At 46.1% G+C, this 19,320-nt stretch overlaps 5 protein-coding genes across 5 annotated transcripts; 4 read left to right on the forward strand and 1 right to left on the reverse strand.

Moving 5' to 3' along the window:
* Positions 1-1,682: 1,682 nt before the first annotated feature.
* TERG_05739 (exoribonuclease II) lies at positions 1,683-4,142 on the forward strand (the record flags this gene model as incomplete). The annotated part of the gene is made up of 1 exon (XM_003233822.2): positions 1,683-4,142. The coding sequence occupies one exon, from the start codon at positions 1,683-1,685 to the stop codon at positions 4,140-4,142; it is 2,460 nt and encodes an 819-aa protein (XP_003233870.2).
* A 555-nt stretch (positions 4,143-4,697) lies between these two features.
* TERG_05740 (uncharacterized protein) lies at positions 4,698-5,048 on the reverse strand (the record flags this gene model as incomplete). Its single annotated transcript, XM_003233823.1, has 3 exons — positions 4,698-4,704; positions 4,766-4,815; positions 4,920-5,048. The coding sequence occupies 3 exons, from the start codon at positions 5,046-5,048 to the stop codon at positions 4,698-4,700; spliced, it is 186 nt and encodes a 61-aa protein (XP_003233871.1).
* Positions 5,049-5,374: 326 nt separating this feature from the next.
* TERG_05741 (uncharacterized protein) lies at positions 5,375-7,653 on the forward strand (the record flags this gene model as incomplete). The annotated part of the gene is made up of 10 exons (XM_003233824.1): positions 5,375-5,401; positions 5,456-5,510; positions 5,588-5,817; positions 5,874-5,980; positions 6,041-6,275; positions 6,329-6,422; positions 6,475-6,989; positions 7,049-7,333; positions 7,392-7,509; positions 7,571-7,653. 10 exons carry the CDS (start codon positions 5,375-5,377, stop codon positions 7,651-7,653), a joined length of 1,749 nt encoding a protein of 582 aa, XP_003233872.1.
* Positions 7,654-8,038: 385 nt separating this feature from the next.
* TERG_05742 (uncharacterized protein) lies at positions 8,039-15,005 on the forward strand. The gene is made up of 2 exons (XM_003233825.2): positions 8,039-11,884; positions 11,968-15,005. The coding sequence occupies exons 1-2, from the start codon at positions 8,271-8,273 to the stop codon at positions 12,128-12,130; spliced, it is 3,777 nt and encodes a 1,258-aa protein (XP_003233873.1). The 5' UTR covers positions 8,039-8,270; the 3' UTR covers positions 12,131-15,005.
* Positions 15,006-15,075: 70 nt separating this feature from the next.
* TERG_05744 (uncharacterized protein) lies at positions 15,076-18,956 on the forward strand. Its single transcript, XM_047748488.1, has one exon. It carries the CDS (start codon positions 15,663-15,665, stop codon positions 16,464-16,466), a length of 804 nt encoding a protein of 267 aa, XP_047604471.1. The 5' UTR covers positions 15,076-15,662; the 3' UTR covers positions 16,467-18,956.
* The last annotated feature ends 364 nt before the right edge of the window (positions 18,957-19,320 follow it).

Consider the following 19,320-nt stretch of genomic DNA (forward strand, 5'->3'; position numbering starts at 1 on the left):
AAGCTCGCATTGGATTCTATTTTAGTTGTTGATGTTTCGTCGTCAATCTCGAGACGGTCCGTCTATTCCCTCCTTTCAGCCGTTATTGGCCCTGCATATCACGTGTTTCAGCCCAGCCTACAGCGGGCGCTTAGAGCAAGGCAAGTTTGCTGGTCGGTGACATGCCATGTAGAATCCATTACGGAGTTTATGGGGCCTAGAATGATTCAGCTTGCTCTGACGGTCATCATTTAGTATGTTTGGCCGGGTTATGTTCAAGACAACTACCTACTCCGTGCTGCCGTTCTCGAGCTCTAGAATCCTGCAGGTCAACGATGGATAAGCTGCAAAAGGAGTAAGGGATGATAAACGGAATCCTTGGACGTACTAAAGAGTCAAGTCTCGGTCAATAATAATGCAAAAATAACTAGGACAAGCCCACGTATTATAGCCAAACCGCATTTTAGCCTTGAGACACTTGGCTCGAGAGAATTTGTCCTGCGACAGCCTCGGAGGGTCAGGCTCGAAATCCACGGGCCGATAATTCTGTTTCCATTCCCCTGACTGTGCTGACCACCTCGCTCTGCTCTGGCCTGATGTTGGCTGTTTGTTGTGATTCAACTCCACAGTATTCCACCATCATGAAATTTTTACCACGTGACATTATGATTACATAAATAAAGTTTACATTGAGCCGCATCCGTTGGTTCTTGGGTCTTGGCATAAATGCCCATTAAAATTTAATCGAAACGTCAGATCGAGAGCTTTTCGGCGGAAGCAGGTACTACACGAATACTAAGATGGGACGGCTGTTTTAATCATAAGGCAGCTCAATTCTTTTGCGCTGGTGCTAAGAGGATTTTTGGGTCTGCGATGTCGTCCCGTCGATGGATGAGGAGCTCTCTGGATATTCCAGGGAAGCTGGGTTGGCCGTTCGTCTGCTCACAATGCGCGACAGCTCTTGGACGCAACTTGAGTCGGTCTGCTGATGTCTCTTCGCGTTACCCGTTCTTGTACCGTGGCAATGGCTGCGTGCAATATGGCTGCGTCCCTAGACGGTCGTTTTCCAATACAGGAAATGTAAGTTAAATAAATCAGTGTCAGCAAGAGTAACATGGTCTAATTTGTTGGTGGATACGTATAGGCACGATCCTCGACCGAAAGCTCCCTTATGGATGATCGTATGAGAGAGCTCATTGAACAAGATATGAAGAGAACGGATGATATCAGAACCTACCTTCGAAAATGGATAGAAAAACAACCGAAAACTCTAGATCCCATCATGGAATTCAACGGAACCGCAATTGCCCCATCTACACAGAAAGTTGGTGGCATGTTTCTCGACAACTCTGTCCTTAGTGATAATCTTCCCGAGCTTTTAGGAAATTCAGATCTAGAGGGTGATCCGTTACCGTTTCTACGCCCTGGAGATTTAGTTCAACTACGACAGTGAGCACTGGTGTCAACATAACATAGATATATGGGGCTGACAAGCATTTAATAGTCAAAATGGGACTTCTTCAGGTCAGCTAGCTGTGTATCTTCGCACAGTCAATGACCAGCAGCAGTTTTATACTACCAGGGGGAAATGGCGAATTGCTCGACCTTCAGAAGTGAACTACATTACAAAGCATCGCTTTTCACCCGAACTACTCGAGCCGATATTTCCATACCTTCCAACAACGGTAATTGCAAAGGGAAATATGCCACAACTAGCCATGGAAGGCGGTGTTCCCCGTCATATTGGTGCTACTTTGCTCAACTCAATCCTTGAGTTTGAGGGCACTGCTTCAAAGACTTTTGCAGAAAACACCACTATATTAAATTCTGTACATGACCGCCTTGCGAAAGATACCGAGCCAGTCACGCTGACCCTCGAGCAAATCGCCTCTCAGCTCCTAGGCCGAGACCCAAATACCCTTTCAAAAGCTGATAGGTACGCGATTCATCAAGCAATTGATCAAAACCCAGTCTCGATAATTGCGAATCAGAGTTTGTCTGTGGTTGAATCGTACACATTCCGCCCAAAGGCGCAGACAGAACTGATCAATCGTGTAATAAAGTGGATGCGAGAGTACCAGACCCTGAGGAGTAGCGGCATGGGGAAGAAAGAAAAGAGATCCTCAAATCGCAATCCTATTGGTACGTTTGTTAAAACTGCTCGACAGTGGATTTATCGGAGTCGTGCATCTCGAAAACCTACGCAGGCGTACAGCTTAAGTCCAAGAATCGACTTCGTTGGTGATTCTGAACATCAGGCTGAGCAACTGAAAGAGAGCTCAAAACCTTCCACCCCATCATTTTCCGAAACAGACAGAGATATAATTGAATTCTTGAGGCTTTGGATCCTTCCGCCACTGTTTGTACGTGATTCTTCTCTTCGAAGCACCGGGTCCTTCATACTTTTTCATATTGGTTTATATGACAACTTCAACCTGAACGAGGCTACTGGATATTTAGCCCTGCAGGAACTCGGCATCCTAACCCCTTGGGAGAACATCCATGTCCTCAATGAACAGGTCGCCCTTCCTGGCCATGGCCTATCACCAGTATCTGACGCAATAGTTGAAGAATGCAATAAATTTTGCGAAATGCCTAGCTGCATAGATACCTTGGTAGATTCCATGAAGGATTTCCGCAAAGACTGGGGAGACACACCAGTGTTCTGTGTTGACAGTGCATCTGCTGCAGAAATTGATGACGGGTTCTCACTTGAGCGTATCGCACACTCATTGGATAGATTCTGGGTTCATATCCATGTTGCCAATCCGTCGGCGTTCATTCCTCATGACCATCTCCTTGCTAAGGGGGCATCCCATTTTAAACGCTCTTTTTACACCCCCGAGAGGGTTTATCCAATGTTCCCACCAAATCTTATCAGCGAGAAATTTAGTCTTGGGCCTGGGAAACCAACCATAACATTCAGTGCGGTTGTTAATATGGAAGGAGAAATCCTCGATACCAAAATTACTCATGGTTACATTAACAATGTTCTATACATTACGCCAGACAGACTACGAAAAATGTTTGGTATTGATATAAATGAAAACCCTTCAATGTCCCTGGAAGTTGGAGGTACCCCCAAGGGCCCAGAACGCCCCGAATTACAGGAGTACATATCTGAGGAACACAAAGCCATTCTTGAGACTATGGAGAGGTTACTTGCCGGGCGTCGAGAAAAACGTATGAAGAAAGGCGCTATAGAGTTCTTTTCAAACTATCCCTCGTCACCACTTGTTTCCGGAGGTGAAGAAGGTGTACGTTCATACACAGGCGATATTTCGGGACGTTATGATTATAATGATGATCCCACCATCGGAGTTAGCGGTCAATTTATACAGTCAGATGGATCTTTGGAAGCTACAAAAACTGATTTTGTGGCTCATGCTATGCTTCTGGGCGGAGAAATTGCTGCTCAGTGGTGCAAAGAGCGCAACGTTCCAGTCATATTCTCGGCAGCTGCCTACAATTTGGATAAAGTCACTACGGAAGACCAAGGAGAGTTTGTGCCTGGTTCATCACCATATAGCCAACTACCCAGAGCCTTTTCGTCTTCGAAGCCGACTCCTCATATCACGCTTGGTATGGATCAGTATAGCAAATGCACGTCGCCCCTCAGGCGTTACTCCGACTTAATCGTCCACTGGCAAGTAGAAGCGGCTCTACGCCATGAGGCAAAGCAAAGTATGGCGGACAAAAGTGAAGGATACCCCAATCAAGTAGACGAAACTGTTCTTCCATTCTCTCGCGAAGACATCAAAGCAATCATAGTCCGCTCAAACTGGCAGAATAAAGCCGCCGACAGGGCACAGGTGCTATCACGGGAGTTTTGGGTTCTTCAAGCCTTATTCCGTGCACATTACTTTGGTGAAGCAAATCTCCCAGAAGGTTTCCAGTGTGTTATCGTCAGCCAACTTCCTGCGAGTTCTAATTCCACTTCTGAGCCAGACGAGACACGATATACAGCAAATCTGCTACCTTTCCGGGTTCGCTGTGTCGTGACTACTGACAAAAGCTGTCCCGAATTTCGGCCAGGTGACTTGGTGGAAGCGACTATTTCTAATGTCAACCTCTACACTGTACTACTCGGTCTCCGAGCAGTACGCCTCGTCCACCGCCCTGAGAAATCACGAGCTACTGTACCTCTTGGGTTTCTTCATTGACCTCTTAAACTGTTAGACTCATATCATTCTGGAAAGACGTCTTAGAGAGGTAAAATGTATTTATACCCTGTCGTTTTGGAATAGCGGCTGTACATTTACAATGGAGTTACGATATCCCATCTCTGATCTCATGCCCCCTCTCGATGTTAATAATTCCGCTCCTATACATAGCTTTTGCTTTGCTTAGAATTTAGACATTCCCTCTCTATACAATGTAGATGAATATCAATTGCAGTGTAGTTGAGTTTTCGAAGAAGGTTCAATGACAATTAGAATATATCCATGGCCAAACGCCCATCATAGTTGCTTTCAAATCGTAAAAAGGATTCCGGACGCTTCACGTAAACTGATGATAGCCTTCTAGGTTTGAATCCTTGCCACTAGACAAGTGCTTTCCTTCAGTCCATGCCAGTGTGTTCAACAAGCGAACGGACTTCAACGACGTGCTCCACCTCCGCAAAAAACCAAGAAAAAGTCCCATCTATCGTACAAATATTGCGAGTGCAAAAGGCGGCCTCGGTTACCGTAGAGAAAGTTCTATACGTCGATCATAGTTCAAAGGCTAGATGAAGAAATAACGTTAGCTGAAACGTAGGCATAACAGGTGGTAGTAAGTGACTTACGCAGGGAGTAGCCATTCGCTAAACGGGCTCTGAAGGAAAGCAACTGCGGCCTGTGAGAGAAAATATCAGCCAAAGTGAACAGGTGTATAACCAAGGCCAACCGAATTTCTCTAGCTTATCAACATCCTAAGGACAATATAGGAGTTAAACATACTCCGAATATGAGAACGCTCCTCACTACGGTGGCATTCTCTGATGAAGTCAACTCAGAGTAAACCGTTGACACAGTACCACGGGGCTCCCCACGGGAGGGGTGCGAGATGACACGCTGCTTTGGGGCCATTTTCGAGAGTGGTGAAGCTGTTTTGTCTTTGTGTTTTCCGTTTGGAGAGAACTAAATTTGTTGTGATGATGGCGATGAGTTTGGATTTAGCAGTTGCAGTTGGTTATAAAAATTTCGGGGAAGGAAGATAAAAGTTGCGCGCTTGGCGTCTGCTCGTGGACGTAGAACGAACTGCATACAAAGCTTTCACTTCCGGCGCAAGCTTGGAAAGCTGTCTTCGGCACATGGAAATTTCTGCATATTTGAGCTCTGAGTGGTTGAGATCCACGTCGTATAATTAATAGTCTCGACGTCTAGTAACGCCTGGCTATCTATTTGTTAAAAAGATGTCGAGCATTGATGATATTTTCAGGGTAAATGATTACAGCTCCCGTTACCTGCTAGAACGCAAGCTGACCAACTCATAGAAACCATCCCATCCCTCAAATATCAAACGAAAGCTTGAGCCGGCGCGAGATCCGAGTATGTTCAGGTGCCTATATTGAATGCGCTTACCCCGGAATAAATATCCTCGATCACTAATTAATATCATTGCGCAGCTGAGATATACAAGGCCGCGAAACTCGACGCGAACGGAGACACTATAAGAGGCAAAGAAACAACAGTTGAGGATGCAGAAGATGATGATGTTGCCGGTCCTGAACTTCCACCAGACTTTGAAGAAGATATCCCAGATGATGAAGAGGGTAGATTTTTCGGAGGTGGTGTAACTAAGGACACCACCAATGCCCTTGACTACATTGACAGGCATGAGAATGAAGGAACTGCGGTAATTGAATATTTGAAAAGCTGTGTGTGACTCGCAACCGCTAACTCTAGATTTAGCCCCAGGTTATCGACTCAGCATGGTTACGGCGCACAGCCCTGAATTTCGAAAAAAAGATATCGAAGAATGCTGAACTCCGGGTTAAATTTGAAAATGATCCACAAAAGTAGTCAATTCCCATCCACCTTTACTCTTGTACGGATGAAATATCTAATGAATTGGCTAGGTTCATGGCTTCTGAGGCCGATTTGGATGTTGAAATCAAATGCCTTTCAATCTTGTCTGAGCATCCAAAGCTCTATAAAGAATTTGCTGAACTTGGTTGTGCTGGCTCACTAGTTTCCCTGCTAACCCATGAGAATACGGATATTTCAATTGATGCGATAGAAATACTCGGTGAGCTCATTGATGAGGATGTGGAAGCCGAGGAAGACCAGTGGGATGCCATTGCAAACTCCATGGTAAGACGGACCCCTTGTTCCAACTTCTCATTTTATGAGCTAACTATTTCAAGTTGGACGCGGATATACTTGAACTTTTATCACAAAATCTCGCACGATTAAATGAAGAAAATGAGGTAGACAGGTCCGGTATATACCATATACTAAGTATGCCGCCACATACCCCTGGAGATAACAACAGCCTTTCTAACGCAACTAGATATCCTGGAGAGTTTGTCCTCGAGACCATCCATCGCAGATCGGATTGGACAGGAGTCAGGCATCATGCCGTGGCTGCACGAGCGCATATCAAAAAAAGAAAAAAGGGTATCCCAAAATAAACAGTATTCTGCTGAGATGCTTGCTATATTGCTACAATCTTCATCAAAGAACCGACTGCGATTCATCAACCTAGAGGGAGTTGATACGTTGCTCCAGTTATTGAGCGTATACCGAAAGATTGACCCCCAAAATGATTCGGACGAAGAAGAGTACTTTGAGAATTTATTCGATTGTTTGACTTGTGTGGTAGATGAGGATGAAGGTAAAGACAAGTTCATTGAAGCGGAGGGGGTTGAACTTACACAAATTATGCTCCGCGAAGGCACGCTAAGTAAGCCACGAGCTTTACGTGTTCTGAATCATGCCCTCGGTGGACGAGGAGGGTTACGGGCATGTGAAAAGTTCGTTGAAGTCGGGTTGCTCAGAACAGTCTTTGGCATGTTTATGAAAAAGGTAGCTTCCTTTCCGACACCTAGAGAATCGCATAATTCTGACAACTGGTTGGTACTTAGCAAGATAAATCACTTACGGAACACCTTCTGGGAATCTTCTCGTCATTGCTAAGGCTACTTCCTGGTGACACGGCTGGTAGAATTCGAACGTTGGCAAAGTTCGTGGAGAAAGACTATGAAAAGGTTACGAGATTAATCAAACTACGGCGAGAGTATAAGTCTAAACTCTCCGTTGTAGAACAAGATATCAGCCAACAAAAGAGCAATCTCAGTCAGGATGACCTTGACGCTCTGGAGGGGGAATGGTTATCTCGCAGACTTGATGCCGGACTTTTCTCTCTACAGGTAGGATTCATCTCATTTGACAGATCTCCATACTCTTAAGCTTACTTCTGTCCTTTAGACTATAGATGTAATCCTTGCGTGGCTTGTCGCTGAGGATGACGGTGCTAAAGCCAAAATAAAGTCGTTGATGGCTGATCAAGACGAAGACCTAAGTGCCATCCGCGGCACGCTCCAAGGTTAGTGGGGATTAAATGACACCCTTCTAATAGTAAAGCGGATAACTAATATTGGAAATAGAACAACTGAACGGACTTGATGATACTGAGACAAATTACCAGGACACTAGGGACATGCTAGACACGCTAATTGGCTTTTTATAATCATGCTCTCTGTTCTAGGCCGGCGCTTTTTCAATGTAGGATAGGTAGCAGAAGATAGACTAATTTCACTGTAAATATATTATCTTCCAACCCAGTTTATGGGATCCTCAAATATGATTGCTTCGGAAAGTCGGGGCATAAGGTGATTAATCACCCGTATCAGAACGAATGAACTAAGAATAATCCTACATAAGCGATTAGTAGATTAAGACACAGGGCAGGAGGAGGATTATATATAACTATTAAAAGCGAAAGGGAATAGCCGCCAGTGAATCACTATCGGCGGTTGTCGGATTATCTAATCGAAGATTTAGTGTTCACGTGATATCACGTGGTACAAGCGCGTTTTGGGGGCTTGGCCGGAAACGGGAATTTCAGTGGCGGCTCAACGAGGTCTCTGTTGCTGGAGAGAGCTTCTTCACCTGCGCAACCCTCGAAGCCGTCACTCCTACAACACCACATTTCACCCGGCGCGGCAGTGAGTGACTGAATTTATGTTGATGAAGGCCGCTTTTACTTCCTGTTGATATCTGGCTGCTCAGTTTAGATCCCTCTGGGGATCGGATTGCTGAACCTGTCGCGCGCACGGAATTTCTAATCGGCAACGCATCGCCATCATGGAGTATGCAGACGAATATGGGGACGACGTTTACTACGAGGCGGAGGAAGGAATTACGTCCGAAGACTGCTGGACGGTAATCTCGGCCTTTTTTGAGTCCAAGGGTTTGGTCTCTCAGCAGCTAGATTCGTTCGATGAGTTTATCTCGACTACTATGCAGGAGCTGGTGGAAGAGCAGGGCCAGGTTACACTTGATCAAACAGTACCTCCCAGCGATGATGAACCCGATCCCGTTGTTTTACGCCGTTATGAGCTTAAATTTGGTACCGTTATGTTGGCTCGACCTTCTATGACGGAAGGAGATGGCGCGACCAGTATCATGTTGCCGCAGGAAGCCCGTCTTCGAAATCTCACTTATGCCAGCCCTCTCTATCTTGGTATCTCAAAAAAGATTATGGAAGGCCGGGAACGTCTACTATCGGAAAGAGACGAAGAGGAAGAAGAAATTGAAGAAAAGGGTGATGAAGAGAGACGGAACCGCGGAACATATTTACACTGGGAACGCAAGCCAACCATGGAGGACGAAGCGGAAGAGGAAAATATATTCATTGGAAAGATGCCCATCATGCTCAAATCAAAGTACTGCATCCTCAAAGACCTTGGTGAGCAAGCGCTCTACAACTGGAATGAGTGCCCATATGATTCGGGCGGTTACTTCGTCATCAACGGAAGTGAGAAAGTTTTAATTGCGCAAGAACGCAGTGCTGGAAACATTGTACAAGTCTTCAAGAAAGCTCCTCCAAGTCCAACTCCTTACGTCGCCGAAATCCGAAGTGCGGTCGAAAAGGGTTCCAGAATCCTCTCTCAGCTCTCCATCAAGCTTTTCTCCAAAGGAGACAGTGCCAAGGGTGGATTTGGTCCAACAATTAGATCGACCCTTCCTTATATCAAGACCGATATCCCGATCGTCGTCGTATTCCGCGCGCTTGGTGTTGTGTCTGACGAGGATATCTTGAACCATATTTGCTATGATCGTAACGACACATCCATGTTGGAAATGCTCAAGCCGTGTATTGAAGAAGGTTTCGTTATTCAGGACCGTGAAGTTGCCCTCGACTTCATAAGTAAGAGAGGATCCTCACCAATGAGCATGAACCAAGAGAAGCGAGTTCGATATGCTAGAGACATCATCCAAAAGGAATTCCTACCTCATATTTCGCAGAGCGAGGGTAGTGAAACTCGAAAAGCCTTCTTTTTGGGCTACATGGTCCACCGCCTGCTTCAATGTGCGCTCGGACGCCGTGATGTAGATGATCGAGATCATTTTGGAAAGAAACGCCTTGATTTGGCTGGACCTTTGCTAGCAAACCTGTTCAGAGTTCTATTTATGAGACTCACCAAAGACCTTTACAAATATGTCCAGAGGTGTGTTGAAACTGGTAGACAACTTTATTTGAACATTGGCGTTAAGGCTAGCACCCTTACAGGCGGTCTTAAATATGCGCTTGCTACAGGAAACTGGGGTGAACAGAAGAAGGCAGCCAGCTCAAAGGCTGGTGTCTCACAGGTTCTTAACCGCTATACGTATGCCTCTACACTTTCCCATCTTCGACGTACAAACACTCCTATTGGCAGAGACGGTAAAATTGCCAAACCTCGACAGCTTCATAATACCCATTGGGGTCTTGTTTGCCCTGCTGAAACACCTGAAGGACAGGCTTGTGGTCTTGTCAAGAATTTGGCACTCATGTGTTGCATTACTGTCGGTACCCCAAGCGAGCCTATTATCGACTTCATGATTCAGCGAAACATGGAAGTCCTAGAAGAATTCGAACCCCAAGTCTCACCTAATTCTACAAAGGTATTTGTGAACGGTGTGTGGGTGGGTGTACACAGAGATCCCGCACATCTTGTGGGAACAGTGCAGTCATTAAGACGGCGAAACATGATTTCCCATGAGGTCAGTTTGGTTTGGGATATTCGAGATCGCGAGTTCAAAATATTCACCGATGCCGGGCGTGTATGCCGACCTCTCTTTGTAGTTGACAACGATCCAAAGAGCGAGAACAGCGGGTCTCTTGTTCTTGTAAAAGAACATATCCATAAACTCGAAGCAGACAAAGAACTTCCTCCGGATCTTGATCCAGAAGAGCGAAGGGAGAGACATTTTGGTTGGGATGGACTCGTTAAATCTGGAGTCATTGAATATGTCGATGCGGAAGAAGAGGAGACGATCATGATCGTCATGACGCCTGAGGACTTGGAAGCATCGAAGCAATACCAAGCCGGTTATGGCATGCCTGAGGAGGATACGACCGACCGTAACCGACGTGTGAAGTCGAATCTCAGCCAAAAGGCCCATACTTGGACTCATTGTGAGATTCACCCGAGTATGATATTAGGCATTTGTGCCAGTATCATTCCTTTCCCCGACCATAACCAGTCTCCACGTAATACATACCAATCTGCTATGGGTAAGCAAGCTATGGGTGTTTTTCTCACGAACTTCGAGCAGCGTATGGAGACAATGGCGAATATTCTCTATTATCCACAGAAACCTCTTGCAACGACTCGATCCATGGAATTCCTCAAGTTCCGTGAACTGCCTGCAGGGCAGAACGTTATTGTGGCTATAGCATGTTACTCCGGCTATAACCAAGAAGATTCTGTCATCATGAACCAAAGCAGTATCGATCGAGGCTTATTCCGAAGTTTATTCTACCGAACATACACTGATTCTGAGAAGATGATCGGGTTGACAGTCGTTGAGCGATTTGAGAAACCAATGAGGTCTGATACTCTCAGGATGAAACATGGAACGTACGACAAAGTTGACGACGATGGCATTGTGTCGCCTGGAGTTCGTGTGTCCGGTGAAGATATCATCATTGGGAAGACCTCACCTTTAGCACCCGAGGCTGAAGAACTTGGTCAGCGAACGAAACAACATACAAAGTTGGATGTGTCAACTCCTCTTAGGAGCACGGAGAGTGGTATCGTCGATCAGGTACTTGTATCCACAAGTAACGATGACCTGAAATTCGTGAAGGTGCGGATGAGGACCACAAAGATACCCCAGATTGGCGACAAGTTTGCCTCTCGACACGGTCAAAAAGGTACTATTGGTATCACATACCGGCACGAGGATATGCCATTCACTAGAGAAGGCGTCACCCCCGATTTGATTATCAACCCCCACGCCATTCCATCTCGTATGACAATTGCCCATTTGATCGAGTGTCAGCTGAGTAAAGTTTCGTCTCTTCGTGGATATGAAGGTGATGCTACTCCTTTTACCGACGTTACTGTCGACTCCGTATCCAGTTTGCTTCGTGAGCATGGATATCAATCACGTGGATTTGAGGTGATGTACAACGGGCACACGGGAAGAAAGCTGGTTGCTCAAGTATTCCTGGGCCCTACATACTATCAGCGTTTGCGACACATGGTGGATGACAAGATTCACGCCCGTGCCCGTGGCCCGACACAGATTCTCACTCGACAGCCAGTGGAAGGTCGTGCTAGAGATGGTGGCTTGCGATTCGGAGAGATGGAACGTGATTGTATGATTGCGCATGGAGCCAGTTCATTTTTGAAGGAGAGATTATTTGATGTATCTGATCCATTCCGAGTACACATCTGTGATATTTGCGGATTGATGACACCTATCGCGTGAGTTTCCCTAATCCTTTGCACCGTACAATCCGCAACAACAAATGTTGCAAGAACTGGCTAACATGAGTTAAACCACACAGCAAGGTTAAGAAGGGTGACTTCGAATGCCGAGCTTGCAGAAACAGGAACAAGATTTCACAGGTGCATATACCATATGCCGCCAAGCTCTTATTCCAGGAGTTAGCATCCATGAATATTGCGGCGCGCATGTACACCAAACGATCCGGTGTGTCGATTCGATAAGACGGCACTTTACGTTTCAGAAAAAAGTCACTTCTCTCTTCATCGCACTCTCTCGACAACCCATCATCACTTCCTCCTCACCATGGTACTGCGGGCATCCGGGCCTCGCTTTCCTTCCCGACATGACCCTTCTATTCTCTTCTTTGTCTTACACAAACTGACTTTCCCCCTTTTGTTCTTCCGTTTCCTAGGCGTGTACCTGCTCAACCACTTCAATAATATCTTCTCATGGCATGGCCCAGCGAATTCTATTAGTCTGTCTTGCAATCAATAATTCTACTGCTTGGATGGAAAGAGATAGGCGCAAGTTCTTGAAAAATACAAACAGGCATTGTTTTTGTTACTAGTTATTTGGTGAACAAATCAGACTCGATAAGAATTTCACAAGAGTTCCTTAAAGCTAGATATCTGTGATATACCCACTCGCACCTAAACTATCCCGGTCCCTAGGCATTAAGTTTTTGGGTTTGATCACAGCTCGAAGATATATTTACCTCGCCTCTTTCGGGAAACAGCCACCAGTCACGTGCGCGTCTTTAGCAACCTCACTGTAACTGGCATCTTCTAGTGGGTGATTTAATTCCAACGTAGATTCATTAACAACGACGTCGACTTTTTCTTCTATTATAATGCTGTTTCTTAATCACAGTGTCAGCGAAAGAGACTGTTTGAGAGGAAGAGAGATTTTTGCCCATAGGGGTATTCTCTTCATTCCATGTCAGTAGATGACACCATGTGAAAATACCCCGGGCATGGGTATCTCTCCCGCGCACTCTTCCTTTCTGCATGATGTGCCACACTGCAATGCAGGTAGTATGATTTATCCTTCAATCCATGTTGAGGATGGTTACGATGAATTGCCGCGGGCGAGAGGAACCCTCAAAGTTTCGCTTGTACTCAGTATGGTTATGATGAAGAAAATGTAGCCGCAGTCAATAACTCACTTCAGTTCACTCCACCTGCTGATAGTGAATAAGAATGCCGTCGGGGATTACGACATCTACTGTCGGGTAAAACATGATCATCAGGCATCTGATTGAAGATCTCTTGAAAAAAATCCTAGGCCCTTTCATTCTGTTATACCGGGTAGCCTATTCCACTCTTACGACGAGAGAGATACGAGGGGAATGCAATAATACACGGAGACCAATAGCCAAGTGCTTGAACAGGCCGCTTCATGGTGCAAGAAATACCGGTGAATACAGGCAGAAACTGTTACCAAGGAACAGAAACAATCTCAATTGGTACACGGCTCAGATCGAGCATTCGTCGGATCATTCGAGGCGACCGGCAGAAAACAAGGAACGGACACACGGGCCATGGAGTCCCTCTGATGAATTGTTCGATGGGCGGGTGGAGTTGTCGATTTCGTGTTGGATCGATTGACAGGCTCAAGAAATTTGGGGGCCAAATCGGCGATTGGCCCCTCCAAAGCGAAAGCAAAATGGACTGTCTGCCTTAGAGACACAACGCTTCTGTTACTTCGATATCCGCACTCCGACTCTTGGCTCCATTCTGTTTATGTACGGGTTCCGCCACTCCGTTAAGTTTGAGATACGTATTCAACTATCTGTTATGCACCCAAGATGGGCTCATGACCAGCCAAACGATTAAGTTCAGTCACCAACCGATGGTATATTGCCTCCATATGCTGTCAGAGGAATTTGCTCTACCTGGCTAGCAGATAATTATACGAACGGCTCTCGCTTCCTCTGCAGACCGACAATGGCCTTTAGCGGAACGAAGCTATACTTCACTTCAGAGATCTGTACAGAGTATATGCACAAAGGCGGCATGGATTGAGAACGAACGTACAGGTGACTATACCAAACTGGGGAGGCTGCACAAGCGGGAGAGCCTATCTTACGAACCTTCTTCATGAAGCTGTGCTATAGGATTATGAATAATAATCGATCCTCCAAGGAAATCGCTCAACATCGATCAGCATACAAACAATATATTATTCCCTGGGTTATCCCTTGCAACAAAAACACGGGCATCTGTTGACTCTCAAGGTGGCGGGCCTGAATATGATTTTATGCAGCAGCACTTGAGCTATACCGTGTTTGGAGCCGCAGTGCAGCCCAGTGAGATATTATTTTCCTGGTCTAACTCTGCCACCAATGACAGTCATAGACCCCTGTCCCTGTTATTCTGCACTCTTTCACCCAGCTGATCAATAAAAATGGCTGGCAGCCCATGCCTACAGGGAAGTACCAGGACACATGCTTGGGTACATTCTTTTTGGATGCACTAGCCCACCACAACAAACTTCAAAGGGCTCAAGGAGACGAGAAGGGCATGCAGGAATGCAAGCTCCAACTCCCCCGTCGGTTCCGTTATTGAGAGCTCTTCAGAAATTTTTAAATCCAAGCTACCTGTTACGCTACTCGCTGCGAGGGTGAAAGGGGCGACCCTGACCCTGTTGCGTTATTGGAGCAAAGCAACCGTTAGGGCAGTCCTTCAGGTTGGGTCAACGCCGTTAGATGTATCAGCAACAAGCCTAAAGTGCGTGACGGGGACGTGGCAGGCAGAGGACGGCATGAAGTCAACATGGGTGTGGAGGTGTGTTCACACTGTGTGGTGTGCGGTTTGTGTCTGCTGCGTACGCCGCAGGTACTCCACCACCAGATCTCTGCGGCAAGGTACCTGCCCCTCTTGTGCTACTAAAAATACAACCGGCATTGGCCGCCGAGCACACTCATTGGCTGCATGCAGTGTTTTGCAGTGTGATGGGACCCACATATCCAGATTAGGATTAGTGCCAGAGCATGATCCTCACTTACACGACCTCTAGTTGGTTGATCAATTCTCCACCTGTCGGGACCCACAAAGCTACAGCCAATAAACGGTAGTCTCTACCCGCCGTCTATTCTTAGGGCCCCACCCGCACCTTGCCCACCGCCCGGGCCTTGTCGCCTGCCTCGCTCGAACTTCCCTTCCCGCCTGCGAAAGATATAAACACCGTCCAACTCCACGCCCAGTTCTGCTTCTCTCTCCTCCCTTCTCTTTCTTTCTTCTCTCTTCGTCCCCCATCCCCTTAATTTTGTTCTCCTTTCGTCCTCGAGCTATTCCTATATTAAGAGAATTTTATAGAGCCGGTCTCTTCTCCTGCATAATATTTTTATACCCCCCTTTTGTGCACTCTTAATATACAACCTCACCCGTTATCTACTTCGTTGTCGCTGGTCCGGCAATTCGAATCGATTTCGCTAATAGCTCGTGTGACTTTTTTAAACAACCCTTCATCTACATCCTTCGTTCTACGCATATTTGTTTCAACTACTTTTGACTTGACGCCCTAAGGAAGCTCTGGTTAGCTACCTCCGTCCATTCAACGACTCAAACGTGCCGAATACTTTCAACCATTCATTTTATAATATTTAATAATTTTTGACCAACCAATCCACCCTTTAATTTCCTACCCCCGATTGTCTTTTTATCCGGAATAAAAGGACATCAAATTTCGAAAACAACCAACCGCCTTAAAAAAATTTTTACACAATACACAGAACACTCTCAACAAAGCAATATGTCTTCTACTGCCATCCAGCTCAACTTCTCCCTTCGCACCTCCTCCAATGTGAAGACCGTCCATCTTTTGGGCTCCTGGGACAACTATGCCGGCCAGCTTCCTCTTTCCTCCAAGTCCAAGCCCGGCTCGTGGCAGGGAGCATTCCGCTTCCAGACTACCATGCTTCGCCCTGGTTCTCGCTACTGGTACTACTACATCATGGATGGCTACCATGTCTCCCATGATCCCGCAGCTGAGTTCACCGTTGAGCCCACCACCGGGCGCAAGTTGAACATCCTCGATGTTCCCCGTACGCCCTCCGCCAAGTCGGCTCCCACCTCCAAGCCTCGCCGCGACAGCGTTGATGTGCCAGTCGGACGTGCTCTGTCCCCATCCAGAATTTTGCACCCACGTCCCTCTAAGCCATACGCCTCGCGCCAGATCCGAGAAGCCAACTACCAGGATCTGCCAACTGTCGATGCACTGACTGCGAGATTCAGGGCCACCGATCTCTCAGACGACGACTCTGACATTTCTTCATCCCCACCATCATCATCCGGATCTTCCCTCTCCTCCCGCTCCAACAACACCTCTCCCTCTTCCGTCTCTTCATTCAGCGACCTTGACTCAGCATGCAGCTGTCAAAGATTCGGAATCACCCGCAGCGGAGAGAAGGTCAAGATCGACTGTGGTGGTCGCCGATGTGGCTACAACACCCTTTCCGACTCCTCTGATGACTCTGACGAGGCATGCAGCTCCGACGAAGAATACAAGCATGTCCGCACCCAGCTTCGCCGCCAGAACATCGCCGTCCGCAGGTAAATGGCCAGCTCAACGCTTTACGCAAAGGAGACGAGGTGTCTTGTCAAGCATCTTCACACCTGCGATAGGAAATGATGGATGAGAAGCCATTTTCTATTCAATTTTTGACTTCTTCAACGCAATTCGCTTTTGTGTCACTCTCTTTGACGTCGTATTGTCACGTCGACCCGACAATTCACCTTTATTATTCCCCATTGGACTCTCGGTTGGGACGATACCGATGACAAACTGCCCTCTTCCCCTCCTGTTGGCGGAACACATGCCAATCTCACGCCACGGGAGCCGAAGCCAAGGGTTAAAACCCTTTTTGCAATGTTGGAGGAGATTGTCTCTCCGTCCATGCAGTTAGCCCGTCAAATTTCACTGCGTGGAAACGAAGGGCCTGTAAAGTCCCATCTCCTTCTTGTCCCATGGACAACCCTCTCGCGCGCGATCCTTCGCCCAGAGGCCGATTCACCCTTGACAACGGATTCTTCCTTGCATATTAAAGGTCCTTAGATCCACCACCGCCAAAGCATGTGCACCTCTTTTTGCCAATTTTTGTTATCTTACCCAGAAGGATGCCCGGAACAGCGCCTTCGCTTCTGTGTATGATATAAAGAAAGAGGCCAAGCACGAGTTACGAAGTCATGTCGTTTGTTTATATCATTATTTCCGGTTGCTTTTTTTTTTTTTTTTTTGTTTTTAACGAAGAATGAGTAGCATGATATCGTTGTTGGGGTATGAGAGTACGGGGAGATGAAAGGGAAATATGTATCACTCCTTTGATGTTCAAAGTCATAAATTTGAAAACAGTAAATATGAGAGGAAGAGGAAAAATATTTGACTTTATTTCTTGAATAAGAATATGAAATATAACCAGGCATGCCTGCTTTTATCAACATGGCACATTGATGACCTTGACACGCATTTTTCAATCTCTGTTCAATGAATCCCTTGTAGCAGCCAGCTGCCACTTTGGTAAGATGTTAACATATAAAATAACACCCGACTGAGTACCCTTATTTAATCTAAGCACTTGAAAACTCCACACTGTCCCACGAGCTCCCAAAACCCCGACATTTACCCTCTTCAATACCAGCTTAAATAGCAGATAACAACGCTCAAAAGGGATTGCCAGCCCCGACACCAGGGGCAAGAATAGGTAAAATGACGTTCAAATTGTTCAAAATTGCCTTCTCCTGGAAGGCAATGGGTTGATACTCCTTTCAAAGGAGATACCAACACCAAAAAGGAAAGAGATGAATATGATTGTTGTACATGAAAAATCACAAATTCAAAAACATTAAAGAAACAAAATAAAAAGTAAGGTAGGAAGTATGAAATAAAGACAGACAAGATTCAAAACGAAGGGTATAATTTGGTGCTGAAACACCATGAAAGACTCCTTCAAAGCATGATGCTGCTTCCCATCAATGTTGGGATTCTAGGCTCTTGATATTCAATTATCGTCATCTGAATCGCTCTGCGATTGGCGTAAATTCTTTTTTTCCATTTCGTCATTCTGCTCGTTCGATCATAGCTCATGGTGGTCCAGATTACATCGTACAAATCGTCAAGGTTCGTTTTCTCTAGGCAAATCAAGTGCGAAAAGTACGACGGTACCCAGAGCAAAATATACAAGAGCTTCCAGCGCTATTGTATATTGGATCGTCGTAAATAGGAGCCGTTCGTGATCTGTCCGTTTTTTGGAAAAAGTTAGCAAATATGACTTGGTTTCTATTAAGCGCTAAATACCCCTATTCACGTCCTCTGCGACAAAGAGGTCGTTAATTAAACAAAAATAATAAACAAATCATACCTCATATCCCATATCTCTTCACAGAATGGCGAGAAGGAAAAGCCAAAAAGGGAACGCTCAATCTCCTACCGATAGAGACCCTTTCCACTAGAGGAATATCCGGAATCGGGTCTGAGCTTCGAGGTTCGAGGATACCTGGGTGTTGCACATTGCTGAACAGAATGCTTCGGGCAGGTATAGCCAACCAGGACTATTTTCTCCTGTACAACGTGCCCCCGCTGACCGTATGCTTGGCATGGATCGATCGAATGGCGATGATGTAGACAGCGGCAGACTGAGAACAGCTCCAGAAGTTGATAACACATTTTTATGCGGAAAGAAGATTCGGCTTGTTAGAGGGTAGTAGTAATTCTGTGGCTCTGAATGGAATCTCGGTAGGTGCCTTTGCTCGGTAGTTTGTTTTTGGTACTTTGGAATGATGCCCTGCAACAGTCCTGGTTTTGAAGGAGAAAGGTAAGGAGAAATAAGGCAAGAATTAAACACTGCAGAGAAGGGAGTGACCAGTATTTATGAAGTAGGATTCGTTTGCTCTATGATAAACCGGTTATCCACGAAGCAAACAGGATGGCAGAGGAAAAGAGCAAGCAGTAAATGGAGTTTTTTTGGCTTAAAGGGATAACTATTAGAACCGAGTAGCAACGAAAGAGCAAGGACAAAACGAAAGAGTTAGATGTTGATTAAATCAGAATGGTTGCCTGGGGGAGAGAAGAGAAAAGACAAGGTCTCAAACTGGGGATTGGTATATATAAATATTCCTTGATAGCAGACTAGTCGGAGATAGTTAATATAGGATAAGGCAAGAAGGAGACCAATAACGTTGAACAATAGCTAGGCGAGCTAAATAGTTCTCAAGTAGAGCAGCGGAGAAAGCGTAGAATACGGCTTGGACCGGCCGGGCCATGGCAGCCTAAGCCCTAAAAATAAAAGAGTGGGGGAAGATTCGGTTTCGGAGAGTGATTCCTTTTTGCAATCCAGGGAAGGTGCTGAGAAAGCTTGCTTGTTCAGGTGGTGATTCATGCCTTGGAAAGCACGAGAACATGGCATGGCGTCAGG

This window comes from Trichophyton rubrum, assembly GCF_000151425.1.
Source record: "Trichophyton rubrum CBS 118892 genomic scaffold supercont2.6, whole genome shotgun sequence".
Taxonomy (NCBI): Eukaryota; Fungi; Ascomycota; class Eurotiomycetes; order Onygenales; family Arthrodermataceae; genus Trichophyton; species Trichophyton rubrum.